General features: G+C 37.5%; 1 protein-coding gene across 2 annotated transcripts in view; it reads left to right on the top strand.

Moving 5' to 3' along the window:
- LOC125239653 overlaps positions 1–18,097 on the top strand; it is a 49,917-nt gene that overhangs the window by 24,824 nt on the left and 6,996 nt on the right. Inside the window, exons 11-12 of one of the 2 annotated variants that reach the window (XM_048147294.1) lie at positions 2,363–2,482; positions 14,827–14,916. In XM_048147294.1, the coding sequence (XP_048003251.1) occupies positions 2,363–2,482; positions 14,827–14,916 (210 nt within the window). The remainder of the gene's footprint in view (positions 1–2,362; positions 2,483–14,826; positions 14,917–18,097) is intronic. The other variant, XM_048147295.1, reaches the window with a different exon arrangement.

The raw sequence follows: 18,097 nt of genomic DNA, 5'->3' as shown, positions 1-18,097 counted from the left end.
CGGGTAAATTTATAATTTGTATATCCTGTCCTGTACCACAATCATTTCAGACTAGATTTTTATTTTAAGTTTTTGAAAAAGAGTAAACTAGCCTAAGGCGAATTAAATTTTTTTCAGAAATTACCTAAAATTAAGTGACAATTTCTTTGAAAATCTACATCACATCGAAGTAAGTTTTGTACTAAATTAATCTGCAACGTTTACTTAAATTGCTGTTATGCCTTAGTGATTATAAATTGCTATTATTGATTTTTGCCAATTTTTTGAAAACGAGCCTTCACCGGTACAATTATTACCACTTTTGGACATTTTCTCAAATTTTGTTAGACCAAGTAGAAAAAGTCCTATAATGTGATATATATTTATAAACTACTCGCAAAGCCCTTTAATTTGATACCACACACGGTATGATCGAGCGCTCGGCTGCGATTTCACTATTTTTAACATGAAAGCCCTCTTAAGCGCCTCCTTGTTCATAGGGGCTAATCGATTCAACCAATTCGAAATCAATCGTTAGATTTGGCAAACGATACGTCTTAGCCACATCGCAACATACTTCAAAACAAATGTGTCAAAAATGTGAATCCGGGACAGTAGTAATGTCACATGTTTGGTAGTCATGATTCTATGTCGACACACTGTTAGCGTGTTCTCGGAGGTGGCGCCATCTATTGACAAGTAGGTGTACTAAAGTTTTTAAAAACGTAAAAAAGAAGTATTTATATAACGATTTTGGCTGTTTTATGTATCTACATAGATATTGGTATTTTAGTTTACAGTATATATTGTGCTTATTAGTACGTTTCTTGTCAGATCCAAAGACCTATATAACTTCGTATAGACAGATAAAGTAAAAAACGTACCCCAAAACCATACAGAAAAAGGTACGGTGAGCTAGATGGCGATACACCTTTGGGGTACGCTCGGCTAGATGGCATTTTAAAATTATATTTGACATTTTAAAACATATCAAGCTAAGAATATGGGCCAAATTGTCAAAACTAAGGTTCAAAAGTTTTAAGCCTGTGTCGAGAGATGGCAGTGATGGCACTGTGATTACACATTTTACTTTGACAGTAACGCTCTTTAATACTCGATCCTCTTTGTCAGATCGAAACTTCGTCGGCCCATATATTTTTAGATTAGAAGCCTCAATACTTTAGATGCCAAACGCCAGCAGCGCAAAGACAGACCGAAGCCCTCCTACGTATAAACATACAATACCTCTGGCCAACTCTATTGTAGCACTTGCCAAAGAGTCTTTAAGATGAAGTTCGGCCTGGCCAGCCATATTAGAGCTTATAACAGGCGTAATCATATATATATATATATATATAGTTGCTGAGGTCGCCGTCGCCGAAATCGGTGAGGAGGGCTATATATATATATATATATATATATATATATATATATATATATATATATATATGTATATATATACTGTAAAACGTCGTACGATACACGTGCGAAGAGGGAACTCTTAACTCGTGTCTATTTAAAACACTCCCTTCAGTGTTTTTGATTTATCGCCACGCGTTCTTAACTTCCTCTATTCCGCACTTGTGATATATATAGTTTAAATCCAAGAGGAGATTATTTTTCATATTTCGGCCACCCACTTCAAGGGTGGCCAAAAAAGTGCCTTGTTTGAGCATCGAGCGTGGCCAGCTTTATCGCTACAGGCCGTTACCCATCTTAATCACAAACAGTCATCTCACATGCCGGTAGTCATGATTCTACGTCGACACACCGTTAGCGTGTTCTATCTCGGAGGTGGCGCCATCTGTTGACGAGTAGATGTACTAAAGTTGTGAATTACGATAAAACATGTAAAAATAATATTTTTTTTATATTTGATGCCGTTTTTATTAATTTTTAATGAATTTAAATATGTATCTACTTATGTATATTGTAATTATATATGTTCGTAAGTGAAAATGAAGATTCTATGGCGACTTTAGTATGTATTTAGGTTTATAATATTAAATAGATAGAGCGTCTTGCCTCACAATCACATTTTACATAGATAAATAAACTCACGCCTGTATTTCTAAAAGGGGTAGGCAGAACACATGCACATCTCAAGTTTCACTTTACTTACTTTCTTACTTTCTTAGGGCCACTTGGACCAATGAAAATGGAGGGTTTACCCAACGGTTAACCCACCATTTTATATGGAATTTGACAGTTGACGCCCACTAACCCTGAGTTAAGTGGTTCGTGCAAGTGGGCTTTAGTAATTTAGTGGTTGAAAATGAAAAATGAAAATGAAATATTTATTTTTCAAGTAGGCATATTACAATGCGCATATGATCGTGAATAAAGGTTGAAGGATATCGAAACTAGAATTTTATGTTTTCAGACAAATTCCGATGGTGACAAAATGGCGGACACAGTCAAAACGAAAGATGTTCCCGCACCGGAAACTGTCAAACCCAGCGACAGAGTCAAAGTTATTGAAAAACTCAAGTCCAGTGATAAGGTGAGTGTTTTATTGTTATTTTTGTGTGAATTTTGGTTCTCCCCCGAATTAATAACTATGTTAATAACTAGAATAGATCTATTTTTGAACGTGTTCCACTAATTTTATCAACTTTTTGAAAACATATTAAAAAAATTTCAAATGTAGGAAAACTAGATATTACTATTCGGAAATAATCATGTGTGTAGAATCCTGCTTTCGAAGCAGAAATTCCCGGGTTCGAATCCTATGGGAATTTGTGTATTCATATTAATCACAGTTACTTGTAGTACGAAAAGCTTTTCCTTCGTGTTTTTACGGAAACGTTCGTATTTGTCATGCTAGTTTAGACCATGTTAGTGCTGCTTGTACTGAGAGTGACTGAAATAGCATGACACTTTCGTATTTTTCCGTAAAAATACGAATTAAAATCTTTTCACACTACATCTAATATTTGCCACAATGTCATTTGATATTTGCCAGTCGCTTTTCGGTGAAGGAAAACATCGTGAGGAAACCGAACTAATTCCAATAAGGCCTAGATACCCTTCGGGTTGGAAGGTCAGATGGCAGTCGCTTTCGTAAAACTAGTGCCTACGCCAAATCTTGGAATTAGTTGTCAAAGCGGACCCCAGGCTCCCATGAGCCGTGGCAAATGCCGGGATAACGCATGGAGAATGATGATGATCTGTAACGAGTTTCGGCCGTTATGGGTAATTAAGCAGGTTTACGTATGTCCACAAAACAGGCTTTAAAGACTCGGCAGATTTGTGTAATATTGTAATGTTTTGTAGTTTTCTCATAAATGGTTAAGGCACCCACCAAAAAGGAAGTTAGCTATGAGCTATCGGCGATAGAAAAGAACAAAAGATAGTCGCTCCCGTGTAAATAAAAGAGAGAGCAAGCGATTTGTACTTCATCGCTCGGCGACGAACTATAACTCGCCCGCGCTATCGTCGCGTCTTTTTGATTTAGGCTGGTTTTACGGCTCAGCCACGACATTGGTCTAAGCGCGACAGCGGTGAGCGGCAGCCGTACGTGCGAATGAAAAGTCCCATCGCTGTGTCTCGCTCCAATGTATGACCGCCGCTCATCGCTGTCGCGCTTAGACCAATGTCGTGGCTGAGCCGTTAGTGTCACGCGGACCGACCGCGCGGAGCGATCCGCACTGGACTAATATGTGTTAACTTCAGGGAGCGATTTGTAGCGAGCGTGAAGAAGACCACCCGGTGAGGTTGACTTTGAACCTGCCTATAAACCGACCACGTGGAAATGGCAGACCACCCACCACCTGGCTGACGACGGTCGAAAGAGACCTTAAAGAAGCTCAAATTGACACAAACGCCGCACAAAATCGTGCTCATTGGAGATTGCGGACGAGGAGGGCCGACCCCAAGTAAATGGGACTAACGGTCTAGGAGAAAGAAGAAGAAGAACTTCAGGGAGCGATTTAGAGTGGCGTGGACGGGTCCGCGCGGACGACAACTTCATACAAATTGGTCGCCCGGATCGCTCCGCGCGGACGGTCCGCGTGACACTAACGGCTCAGCCACGACATTGATCTAAGCGCGACAGCGGTGAGCGGCAGCCATATGTGCGAACTAGCTTTTACCCGCGGCTTCGCCCGCGTAATAAAAGTATTCTTATTGAAACGTTTACAAAAAATAAGATTTTCATTTGGATCGGTAGGTTTTTTTGTAGGTACATCTGTCCGCGATTATTTCGATTAAGGTAAAGCGGGGCAATTGTCGACTGGAGGGCCATTGTAACTGATCTATTTGCTGTACGGTCAGCCAAGAACCTTACACCGCTTTTTGGCTGACTGTACCTTACACATATTACTATTGTTTTAAAAGAAATTCTTGCAATGATTGTAGAATTGTTACACAGCGACCACAGCGTAGGTAGTAGGTACGAAGATGTATGTATTTTACCTATATAAATATTTATACTGGGGAAACTTCATACAACCCACATAGCCACAACCCACAACGACGAGCTTAAAAAATCCATTAGTGAACGCACCGGAGAACCTGCAGATCCCACCCAAGCGGAAATTTTCAAAACTTCAATTGAACTAAAAATTGACTCCTTAGAACAGCAAGCAAGACAATGCAATATAGAAATTCAAAATCTCCCAGAAAAAAAAGACGAGAATCTTCTCAATTTATTAATAACACTGGGTGAGAAAATCCGATGCAGCATTAGCCGTAGTGATATAGTCAGTATTAGCCGTGTGCGACCCGCTGTGGAGAGCAATAAACCAAAGCACATTATCGTGAAGCTCAGTACGCGGGTCCTACGGGACAACGTGTTAGCTGCGTATCGCACCAAGAGAGGCTTGACGTCCGCGGAGCTGGGCATATCCGGGCCACAACACACGCTATACATCAATGAACACCTAACTCTGCGCAGAAAGAAGCTTTTTCGGGCAGTGCGTGAAGCAGCAAAGCAAGCAAACTACAAGTATAAGTGGGTTTCTAACGCAACAATTCTTGTACGCAAAACAGATACGTCACCAACACTTGCAATTCACACAGAAAATGACATTAGAAAAATTAAAAGTGATGTCGCACCTACCTCGAATGACAATTGATACATCTTTTAACGCCACTCGACTGTTTTTACATATATTTCCCAGGTTTTTTGAGTTTATTTGTATAATATGTTACGTCTTGGGCAGTTTGCGGATAATAAGTATTTTGACAGACGGGCATCTAATAGAGCAAGCAAGCATTTTTATTGACAACTGGACACTACTATACTACATTCTTCCGTACGTGTATCTTTATTCATGCAAACCTGTTTCGATTATTATAAACATTAATTACAAATGTACACTTACACATATACTTTTAGATAAACGTATCCTACCGTGATTTACAACTTAAGTATATATTATCAGAACTGCCGAGGAATTCGAACTAAACTTCACACTTTGTTTATGAATATATTATCAAACAATTATGATATAATAGCACTTACAGAAACTTGGCTTGTTCCAGAAATACACGACAATGAATTTATTGATCAACGATATTCAGTATTTCGATGCGACAGAAATAGACAAACATCACAAAAGGAAGATGGCGGGGGGGTTCTGATAGCCGTACTGCGTACCTTAAAACCAACGAACATTATGCACAATGTAGCGAATAGTAATCTTTCTCACAGTATTGAAAATGTCGTAATTTCCATCCCCTGTATGGGCACAGATAAACATCATCTCATCAGTGTAACTTATCTAGTCAACTCCTCGCCAAAACATATTTATGAACATCACTTTCACGAATTATCCCACCTCTTGAATGATCCCAATAGAGAGAGTTATATCTTGCTCGGCGATTATAATATTCCTGATGCCAACTGGCTTGCTACCAATCAAAGAAGCCTTCAACTTATGGGGTCTTCTCCTATATGTTTAGCATTAGATAATTTTATGACAGTCTACAAAGCCTCTCAATTCAATCACATAAAAAATCATAATCATAGAATATTAGACCTTCTCCTAACAAATAATAAATGTAGCGTCAGTCCGGTCGCTACTCCACTCTTACCCCTAGACCAACATCATCCACCATTTTGTGCAATAGTGCCAATTGATATAAAATGCTCTCCGATGAGGACCAACCCCACAGTTAAATATAACTTTTTTAGAGCAAATTATGACCTAATTAATCAAGAAATTACTAAAATAAATTGGGATAATATATTAAACGATGTACAAGCTGAAAAAGCACTGGCAATTTTTTATGAACAAATTTACCACATTATAAAGACTCATATTCCCCAATCCAAACCAAAAAACTCACATTTTCCAATCTGGTTCTCCAAATCACTTATACACATCCACAGAAATAAAAACAAAGCCTGGATAAAATGGAAAATCTATGGCAATATTTCAGATTATCAAATCTTCTCTCTCTACAGGGATAGGTTTAAAAGTGAATGTAGTAAATGTTTTACAAGGTACAAGAGAAGTGTAGAAGATAATATACGAAAAAATGTTAAATATTTCTGGACATACATAAATAATCGAAAAGATAAAAACGGCATTCCGGCGGAAATGTCTTACAAAGATCAATGTTCCAACGATCCTAACACAATTTGTAACCTATTCTCGAACTTCTTTAATTCAGTCTATGAACCCTCCACATTAGACAGCTACACTTGGTCGCCACCCTCGTGTTATTCTAACAGTTGTAATGCCATTTCTAATGTACACTTTACAGTTGAACAAGTCGAGCGCTCACTTAAAAGTCTTGATCCCTCAAAAGGCGCAGGGCCGGATGGTTTGCCTTCTATATTTCTTAAACAAACAGCTCACTCCATAGCAAAGCCTGTGCATACTCTATTTACAAAAACCGTTCAAGAGGGCAGTTTTCCGGCCATATGGAAATCGGCCAATATAATTCCCATCTTTAAAAAAGGATCAAAACAGGAAATAGAGAATTATAGGCCTATCTCAATATTGTGTTCACTGGCCAAGGTATGCGAAAAACTTATTCATAGTGCTTTAAGCGCATTTATAAACAACCAAATCATACCTGAGCAGCATGGCTTCACCAAAAAGAGATCTACCAATACCAACTTAATGATATTTACTGAATTCCTATTTGAACATATGAACCGCGCTGCTCAGGTAGACGCGGTTTATACCGATTTCCGCAAAGCATTTGACAGGGTTGATCATAAGCTACTCCTTGACAAAATAGCTTTTAATGGCATTCGTGGAAATCTGCTCAGATGGTTCCTGTCATATGTTACGAATAGAACCCAAAGAGTTGTGCTGAATGGTTTTAGGTCAGACGTAGTAGAAGTAACATCTGGAGTGCCACAAGGGTCCATTTTAGGTCCCTTGCTATTCAATATTTTCATTAATGATATAAAAACCTGTTTTAGTAATACTAACATCTTACTATACGCGGACGACCTAAAAATATACCGTAAAGTTACAGAAACTAAAGACTGCCAACTCTTACAAGATGACCTTGATCGCCTGACTGATTACTGCAATGAAAATAAATTAGAATTAAGTATCTCTAAATGCAACGTTATTAGTTTCACTAAAAACAAAAATAAAATTTGTTATGAATATAAGCTTTGCGGTGAGTCTTTACAACAAGTAGACCACGCACGAGATCTAGGAATATCTCTTGACTCCAAGTTGCATCTGGACCAGCATATAGAAATGATTGTCTCAAAGGGATACAAAATGTTTCAGTTTGTTACAAGAGCAGCTAAAGATTTTAAAAAAGCCACTACATATATTTATTTGTTTAATAGCCTGGTTCGCCCTCAGCTTGAATATGCCAGTATCATCTGGGATCCCTTTTATAATAAATATATAGAAGCAATTGAAAAAATACAATACAAATTCCTCAAAAATGTTAACTACAAACTTTATCGAAATAGGAAATTAACGTACAGTAGTTTAACACAAAAGTATGGAGTAATCTCTTTAAAAAATAGACGCGTACTCCTTCAAGCAATGTTCCTCCACGGACTATGCCAGAACAAATTCGACTGTGAACAGCTTGTCAATAAGATATGTTACATAGTGCCCAGAACTGTTAACCGCCGAGACGCGCGCGCTTACCGGCTGTTCGCGGTGGCCCCGTGCCGCACCAACGCCGGTGCGCGCGCGCCTCTTCGCAGGCTCCTTACTACGTATAATCAACTTTTTACCCACCTGGATATATGTCATCTGCCCGAGGCTAAGTATAAGTATGCTATTTTAGATTCTATAAAAAATCCCGCTTGAAATTTTCCCTGCTTGCATGTTAATTCATAACTTTCATAAGTACCTAGTTTAAGTTATTTGACTGTGTATATAACACATTTTTTTCTCTCTCTCTAGCACACACATTCCTATTCTATGTTGCATTTTTTTTTCTTCCTCTTTCTTTTCATGTTAAGATATATATTGTTGTTTTAATAATGTATCAAAAACTTAACTGTCTCCTATCTATTAAGCCAACCATAGTTTCTGATGTAGTAATTCGTGGATAATGTCGTTGGCTATACTTTAAGTTCTTTTTATTGTACTTATACATGTAATTATATATTGTATAGTTGTTTGTTATCCCTAAAATAAATAAAATAAAATAAAATAAAAATAAAATAGCCAGTATCTCGACGCTATGGTCGCTAGGGTAAAAAATACTTCCTTGCATTATCGCTTACAATTTTTTCCATTTTGCTTATACTTATTGCAAACGTAAACACATAAAAGGCAAGCAAACAACGATCTTCTTACAGCACTTTGAATGTAATAGTTATTACGGATGCAGGATACTCGCCGATGCCTACTTAAATACTAATCCCTTCCCACTGAGCCACCTGCATTTTACACTGCCTATCTCTATCCTTGTCCCCGACCCCGTCCCCGTCCCGTCCCTACCCCCTACTCTCCCTATCCCTATCTCCGTCCCCCATTCCTATCCCTATCCCTATCCCTATGCCTATCCCTATCCCTATCCCTATTTGCTCGCGTTGCCTGTCCGGGCAAACAGCTTCGAGCTACAGGCCGTCTGAGAACAGTCCCCCGTCGCATGGCACTTTCAAGAAAGAACCCGCGTGTCATCGGCCCTACTTACTACGAACACTTACCTGCCGATCTTAGGAATGAGCCATATGACGAAGCATTTAAGCGCAAATTGAGAAACCTTTTGTTAGATAACCCTCTGTACTCTGTAAATGAGTACATGGAATTGAATTTGTGATAGCATGCATTTGATTACACTGACTTCGGATTTTATTTCATTTCTTAATTTTATTGTGTTTTGTGTATTTCTATTTGTAAATGACGATCCTTATTGGGAGAAAATATTCATTTTATTATTTTCAATTTATAATGTAATTTTCGACGATCATGATGAGAAGATAAACATAACTTTGGCATGTAACAAATTTATAGTGTAATTTTTATCATGAAATAAAGAAATCTAAATCTAAATCTATCCCTATCCCTATCCCTAACCCGTTAAGATAAGATAAGATAAGATAAGATAATCATTTATTTGTTTGCTACAATACACACCAAAATTAAACAATTAAAACAAAAATAAACAATAAAAAGTACTAACACTACAGAAAAAACAACAATAGCATACATTAAAATATGGGTGGGTTTGCTGTGTGCGTTGCAGCAAAAACAAAAGGGTCCTGGCTCAGTTATATGCTCCACTCTTTCGGGCGAAGCAACTGGTAATTCTGCTAGAACCCAGGTCACTAACAGATCGTTGTACAAAAAAAATGTAAAAAAAAAAAGTAATAATAATAGTAATAGTTTGCCTATGTCTAAACGATTGCATTATAGTAACATGACATAAACATAAATTGCAAAAAATAAAATTACAAGGAGTGTGCGTGTGTGTGTGACTGTGTGTGTGTCTGTGTGTGTGTGTGTGTGTGTGTGTGTGTGTGTGTGTGTGTGTGTGTGTGTGTGTGTGTGTGTGTGTGTGTGTGTGTGTGTGTACACTAAAAACAGACCAGACTAGATTAGATCCGGTAATCTGCAACCAAGTACCCGTATGGGATTCCTAAATTTTGCTTGTCCAGTAGGTATTTTTTGAAATGAAATTTGAATGAATTCTTAGTCTTAAGGCATCTTAATGGTGGAGGGATATTATTCCAGCATTTGGTTGCGAGATACCGGAAGCACCCAGTAAAGGCTACAGTTTTGTGTGGATGTGTTTCCAAAAGGCAGCGCCTAGTTGCTCTAGTACCGTGTCGTGTATGAAATGAGGAAACGCGTATTTTTGCATGCAAATAGTCAGGAGTCTTATCATTCATGACACCGAACAAAAGACTTGCAAGGTGTAGGTGTCTGCGTTCCTGTCCCTGTCCCTGTCCCTGACCCTGACCCTGTCCCTGTCCCTGTCCCTGTCCCTGTCCCTGTCCCTGTACCTGTCCTTGCCCCTGTCAAATTATCATGCTAGGAGGTGAACTTTGAAAAATCCTTTCTTAGTGCTCCTCTAAGGAACTTCCGTGTCAATTTGAAATCTGTTGAACCAGAAGTAAAGATAAAAACTAAACCTATACTTATGGCTATTTTAGATATTTTAATCCCGTTTCACAACAGGGGGGAAAATTTCTTTTCCACCTCATTAGATTTTAAAATCGTTGTATTTATCGTGATCAGCGACCCAATAAACCATAAAAACGATACCCATATTGTGTTTTTGACTTTGACCCCCTTTGCACCCCTTTTGGAGTAAAATTTTCAAAAAAAACCTGAAACATGTATTTAGTCATATGTCTTTAGGAATCCTCTTGTGAAGTTTCGAATAAAACAGTGAAACTAACATTGTTTCCCCATACAAACTTTGAACCCCCATTTGACCCCCTTAGGAGGCGAATTTTGAAAAATGCTTTCTTAGAAGTCATCTACACTATATATAAGGAACCTATGTGCCAAATTTGAAATCTCTAGGACCAGCGGTTTCGGCTGTGTGTTGATATGTCAGTTAGTCAGTCAGTCAGTTTCTTCTTTTATATATTTTTTGATATTTAAACCCCATGGCACTATAAAAGGGGAGAAGGTATTTCACTTCCACCTCGTTAGATTTTAAAAGCGTTGTATTTATCGTGATCAGCAACCCGATTAATCATAAAAACGATACCCATATTGTTTTTTTGACTCACCCCCTTTTCACCCATTTAGGGGTTAAATTTTCAAAAAACCTGAAACACGTCTTTAGTCATATGTTTTTAGGATCCCTCCTGTGAAGTTTCGAATAAAACAGTGAATCTAACATTGTTTCCCCATACAAACTTTGAACCCCCATTTGACCCCCTTAGAAGGCGAATTTTGAAAAATTCTTTCTTAGTGCTCATCTACACTATATAAAGAACCTACGTGCCAAATTTGACATCTCTAGGACCAGCGGTTTCGGCTGTGCGTTGATATGTCAGTCAGTCAGTCAGTCAGTCAGTCAGTCAGTCAGTCAGTCAGTCAGTCAGTCAGTCAGTCAGCTTCTTCTTTTATATATTTAGATAGAAGATAGATTTTGTGACAATTGTCGCACCTGTCACCTATATGAAATTGGGGCCAGATAAACCATAAAAACGATACCCATATTGTGTTTTTGACTTTACCCCCTTTGCACCCCTTTAGGGGTCAAATTTTCAAAAAACCTGAAACATGTATTTAGTCATATGTCTTTAGGAATCCTCCTGTGAAGGCTCGAATAAAATAGTCAAACTAATCTTGTTTCCCCATACAAACTTTGAACTCCCATTTCACCCTTTTAAGAGGAGAATTTTGAAAAATTTTTCTTAGTGCTCCTCTACACCATATAAGGAACCTATGTGCCAAATTTGAAATCTCTAGGACCAGCGGATTCGGCTGCGTGTTGATATATTATGTCAGTTAGTCAGTCAGTCAGTTTCTTCTTTTATATATTTTTTGATATTTAAACCCCATCGCACTACAACAGGGGAGAAGGTATTTCACTTCCGCCTCGTTAGATTTTAAAAACGTTGTATTTATCGTGATCAGCGACCCAATAAACCGTAAAAACGATACCCATATTAGTTTTTTGACTTTATCACCCCCTTTTCACCCTTTTAGGGGTTAAATTTTCAAAAAACCTGAAACACGTCTTTAGTCATATGGTTTTAGGATCCCTCCTGTGAAGTTTCGAATAAAACAGTGAAACTAACATTGTTTCCCCATACAAACTTTGAACCCCCATTTGACCCCCTTAGGAGGCGAATTTTTAAAAATCCTTTCTTAGTGCTCCTCTTCACTATATAAGGAACCTACGTGCCAAATTTGACATCTCTAGGACCAGCGGTTTCGGCTGTGCGTTGATATGTCAGTCAGTCAGTCAATATCTTCTTTTATATATTTTTTTGATATTTAAACCCCATTGCACCACAACAGGGGAGAAGGTATTTCACTTCCGCCTCGTTAGATTTTAAAAACGTTGTATTTATCGTGATCAGCGACCCGATAAACCATAAAAACGATACCCATATTGATTTTTTGACTTTATCACCCCCTTTTCACCATTTTAGGGGTTAAATTTTCAAAAAATCTGAAACACGTATTCAGTCATATGTCTTAAGGAATCTTCCTGTGAAGTTTCGAATAAAATAGTCAAACTAATCTTGTTTCCCCATACAAACTTTGAACCCCCATTTGACCCCCTTAGGAGGTGAATTTTGAAAATTCCTTTCTTAGTGCTCCTCTACACTATATAAGGAACCTACGTGCCAAATTTGAAATCTCTAGGACCAGCGGTTTCGGCTGTGCGTTGATATGTCAGTCAGTCAGTCAGTCAGTCAGCTTCTTCTTTTATATATTTAGATGAAAAGTCCCATCGCTGTGTCTCGCTCCAATGTATGGCCGCCGCTCACCGCTGTCGCGCTTAGACCAATGTCGTGGCTGAGCCGTTAACGTGGTGCGGACGGGTCCGCACTAGAGATGCACAAAACGCTTCACTGAGATGAAAAGATTGATGCATATCTTTCGCTCGCGGTGATATATATCACTCATTTCGCTCAGTGAATCTGTCAGACTATTTTGAGCAAGATGGCGAATCGTGAGACACGATACCGCCATATTGCCAAACCGAATCCTTCCGAATCGCTCCGAAGCTGTCATCCAAAACATTTGCATCGTTTCGCTCTTTTGGCTCGGCCCGCTCATTCGAATCATGAATGGGAAAGAGAGCACAAGTAACTCTGATGGCCCCTGTACACACATGGCCAACGGTTCCACCAGCCCTTTGTGAAACCCCTTGGCCAAGATAAGAGCCGCTGTTTACACATTGGCGAACCAATCACTTGGCATTGGCTCTTCATGAAAGATGGACGTGGAATGGAAAAGTCTAGGAAATTCTAGATCATAGACATTGACAGAAAAATTTGATTAAAAAATAATAACCCCATAGTAAAATTTAATTATTTGATATATTAACAATTTTTTTAATATTATGATAAGAACATTTATCTTTTTTAGGAAATACATTAAACATTTGCAAGGTTATTTTATTTCCTAAAATCTACACTATTATTGACATAGATAAACTTATTATTTTCGTAAATATTTCACTACCGTCCTCTCTGACGGCTGACGACCAACTGAATGAAGCGCCAACGTGTAAACGCAGTTGGCCATTGGCGCCAAGATCCTTTGATGTGTGGACAAAAAACCGACACGAATCGGTTGGCCGGCAAGCGCAAGCGCCAACTGCCAACTTACGGCCAAGTAGCCCTCTACACACATGGCCAAGGGGGTTGGTGGAACTGTTGGCCATGTGTGTACAGCGGCCATGAGATAAGTGAGTTACTGAGCTAAATGAGCGAGTTGAAGAGTGAACGAGTTCAGTCAAAAGATATAGTTCTTTTAAATTACTCACTCGCGAACGACACATCTCTAGTCCGCACGGACGACAACTTCATACAAATTGGTCGCGCGGATCGCTCCGCGATTATCTTTTGTTCGTTTTTAAAGCCGATACCAGAGGGACCAGAGCCTAAAGTTTAAAATGTTAACGACTTGTCAGCGTTTTCCTAAAAACCACCAGGCCCCGTAGCCGAATGGCATTTCTACGACGCGAAACGAAAACGAAACGCCGCGAAAGCTAGTCTGGCTCTGTCGCGCCAATACGTAAGAATAGAGATAGATGTCTACGGGCATTTTCAGAATTTGGGACCCCCCCAATTAGCGAAAGTTGTTAACAAAAATTAACTCACTCTCAGTTTTGTGACGATAATTAAGCATAAAATTTTAATAAAAATATTTTTTTTGTGTTAATGACAAACTTTAAGCGATAATCTACATTCAGAATGTGAAAAAAGTAGATAGATAGATAGATAGAATACTCTTTATTGGCACACCTCAGCAAAATATACAGTGGAGACAAAACAAATGATTATAAATAGAGGCAGACAACAGGCGGTCTTATCACTAAAGAGCGATCTCTACCAGACAACCTTTGGGTAGCGGAAATAAAAAACATAATCAAAAAGAGTAGGTGCTTCAAAATAAAAATTCATAATTATTCTTATTTCCAACACACAAATTGAATATTTAAACATACACCTATAAGAGAATATAAATAGACTTACATAAACATTACTTTAATAGTAATATACAACAAGCCAGATATATAGTTTGAAACCAAAAATATACAGATTTTATGCTTAATAATTGTCGTCACAAAACTTACAATGAGTTAATTTTTGTTAACAACTTTCGCTTACTATTCAATATACTCTATGGTTGGGGGGTCCCATGTTCTGAAAATGCCCCTACGAGCGTTTCGATTCGTGAGCGTTGTTGAACGTTTGAGCATTCGGCTACGCAGTTTTGCCACTAAATCTTCTGACATATAATTTGTATGTAAAAGGACGAGGAACCGAATGTAACAGACAATGTCGAATCGGACGAGACGAGTAAACAGTCAGAGAAAGAAGCTGAGACCGCACCGGCGAAGGAGGTACGGACACAACTCGTAGCCACTTTTTATCACTCTTTTGCAGATTGTGCATTTTCGCGAGATTTTTTTTTTAATATTTTAAGCGGGTTACTCACGTGTTATAACGTTCGACATGTTTCGAGGATCTTTCTCAACGCTCTCTCGCTGCTCTTGAGAAAGATCCTCGGAAATGGATCGAAACATGTCGAACGCTATATCGACTTAACACGTGAGTAACCCGCTTAAAATATTTTTAAATATGTTTGAGTCTCACGGGAGTTTTTTTTTTTTTTTTGTCTAAAATAGGTTTTTTTTTGTAGAATAGGTAAATTTAATGTTTTTCTACTCGGAAACACGAGCCCTTTCGATCCTACTAGGTGAAAAAAAGCATCTCAAATTTAATTTTTGCCCTTAGTTTTTTCAAACACTTTGTACAGCGGTTACAAAGTGGAAAGTACCTATGCAAAATAATAAAGAATAGAAAATTTTGGGACGATTTTTTAGTCCCTTGTTTTTTGTCCTAGATCGAAAAGGCTCATGATTCTGAGTAGGAAAAAACGTAAAATTTACCTACCTTAGATTTTTTTTATATCTCTTCTCGCAAAAATGCCGATTATTACATACAATCTTAGATCATTCGGACGGAGGCCATACCTGTCGTTTTAACTACAAAAAAATCTGCCTTTTACATAATATTTTTTTTCTAATTCTACCGTAGCACATTTTGTATGGCAATCTGAAAAAGGGTTGAATTCCACTTTTAGATTTAGCTTTTGCTTTATCAACTGAGTCAAGCGGTCAGCTAAAGCTTATTCTAATTTTCGAAAGCTTGCAGTACCTTTTTTGCAAAATTACATGAACTTGTTAAGATTACTTTCATTTAGGTAAAATGATTACAATTTTTAAACCAACTGCATTCCTAACAAACATGATCAAAACCTTACATGTGTAGAAGTTTAATAAAACGTCCCGCTTAGTCGCTTACCATAAGGACGATATTTGCTTTGATCTTTATACGAGTGACCGGTCAAAGTAGAACCTTTTGCTGAAAAATAGGGACGACGACTACATTAAAAAAAACGGCATTCTGTTTAGTCCGTCAGTTAGATCGTCCAAAAATACTGAACACATATTTTTCGCTTTTTCTAATTAATGAAAAAATACAAAGATACAGAGCATCAAAGTTCCGGAGATGAGGCTTGTGACGTCACTTCTAAGTAGAAATTGTACCTAGGCGTGACGTTACGCGAAACTTCAACGCACTGTACCGTCGTCATTTTTCGTTTACGAGAAAAAAGAAACAATACGTGTCTAAAATTCTTTGATAATCTAACTGGCGGACTAATTAATTTTTTTTAGTCGTGTCGCCTATTGCACATATTTTCATTTATCTATATATATATATATAAATATATATATCTGACGACCGGTCTGGCTCAGTCGGTAGTGACCCTGCCTGCTAAGCCGCGGTCCTGGGTTCGAATCCCAGTAAGAGCATTTATTTGTGTGATGAGCACAGATATTTGTTCCTGAGTCATGGATGTTTTCTATGTATATAAGTATGTATTTATACATATTTAAGTATGTATATCGTCGCTTAGCACCCATAGTACAAGCTTTGCTTAGTTTGGGGCTAAGTTGATCTCTGTAAGGTGTCCCCAATATTTATTTATTTATTTATTTATTATCATTTAAGTTTTTATTTCACTGGGCCATTTTTAAGTGCCTTATTACAAGAAACTTTCATTACAGCCCACTTATACTTGAGGGTTGTTTCAGAACACTCAGCATTATCCGTGCGTGCATGAATTCCCTATATACTAACTACTGACATTTGTATCAAGGTGCGCATGCTTTACCATGTTTCAGTAGTTCGATTAAATGTATAGAGTAGTTTTTTTTCTAACTTTCATTATTGTTGTAAATTATACACCAAATTAAGGTACTCGTACATCGGGACAAATCTCGACTGAGAGCCAAATGTAACTAGTCCATTTTTTCCATGTTTTACAATGTTTGCATTATTAAATGCAATGTTTGCCCCGTGTGCTGAAAGTAGTTCATGTGCTCTGCCTACCCCTTTATGGGATACAGGCGTGATTGTATGTATGTATGCATTATGAAATAGAGTGTCCGGTTGTATATGGTAGGCGTGTTTAGTGGATACATGTAGAACTCAACATCATAGTGTAATAATGGAAAAATGGATCAGTTACAACGTAGTTATTTTTACTAAAACATATTTTTATTTTACTTATTATCTGTATTTTAGACAACGATAAAGAGTACATTACGATACAAGTGCGGATACAAAGAAGTTCGTTTTAAGAGCATTTCTTTTTTTTTCGCCACTTTTATGAAATGTGATATTTTTGAAAAAAATATGCTATTTCTACTCAGAATCACTAGCATTTTCAATCCTAGTAGTTAAAAAAATCCTCCCTTACGATTTTTTTCTTATTTTGTTACCGTTTTCGGTACATGTTGTGTGGCGTAACAAAATAGGAAAGTAACAAAAATGTATGGAAATTCTGGGACACTTTTTGTCTCCCAGTGAGATTGAAAGTACTCGTGATTCTGAGTACAATTGACCTAAAATAAAAAAAATGGCAAAAAAAGAAATGCTCTTAAATTCACACGAGTTACGAGGGGCGTTCAATAAGTAATGATAATGAGTATTAAAACATAAGAATGTAAGTATCCTTATATTTTTATAATTAAAAGTAACTCTTTTGTGATTTATTCACATATTTAATTTTTTCAATTATTATTTTTTTGCCCCCTTTAAAAATTAAAATCTTAACGATAGTCTAAATACCATGTCAGTAAGCACTTCACTTCATTATACTTCAGAGTAGCGATTATATTACAATTTTATTTAAAGGTCGGGTATAAAATAGTAATGATCCTTATATTGCCTTTAATATTAGGTATGTCACTTGTAGCTTTAAATACACTAACTTGAGCAACACCCTCGGCAATTTGAGGGTTCGGCCCTGTCGACTGTCATTTTGAAGGCCAAAAACATTTTTTTTTTGTTTAAAATGTTCTTATTGTTTATATAATTTTTGTAATATTAAAATGATTGTATGTTCTTCTTTAATACTAACGTAATGTTGTTTCCAATCTATATTCTCAATTTTCGTGATAATCTGTAAAAATCGTGAACATGACCCAAAACAGCACCTATATTTTTTTTGGA

The sequence above is a fragment of the Leguminivora glycinivorella genome, chromosome 26 (assembly GCF_023078275.1).
Source record: "Leguminivora glycinivorella isolate SPB_JAAS2020 chromosome 26, LegGlyc_1.1, whole genome shotgun sequence".
Lineage (NCBI taxonomy): Eukaryota > Metazoa > Arthropoda > Insecta > Lepidoptera > Tortricidae > Leguminivora > Leguminivora glycinivorella.
Note: the sequence above shows the minus strand (reverse complement) of the source record. Positions and strands in the feature narration are given on the sequence as shown.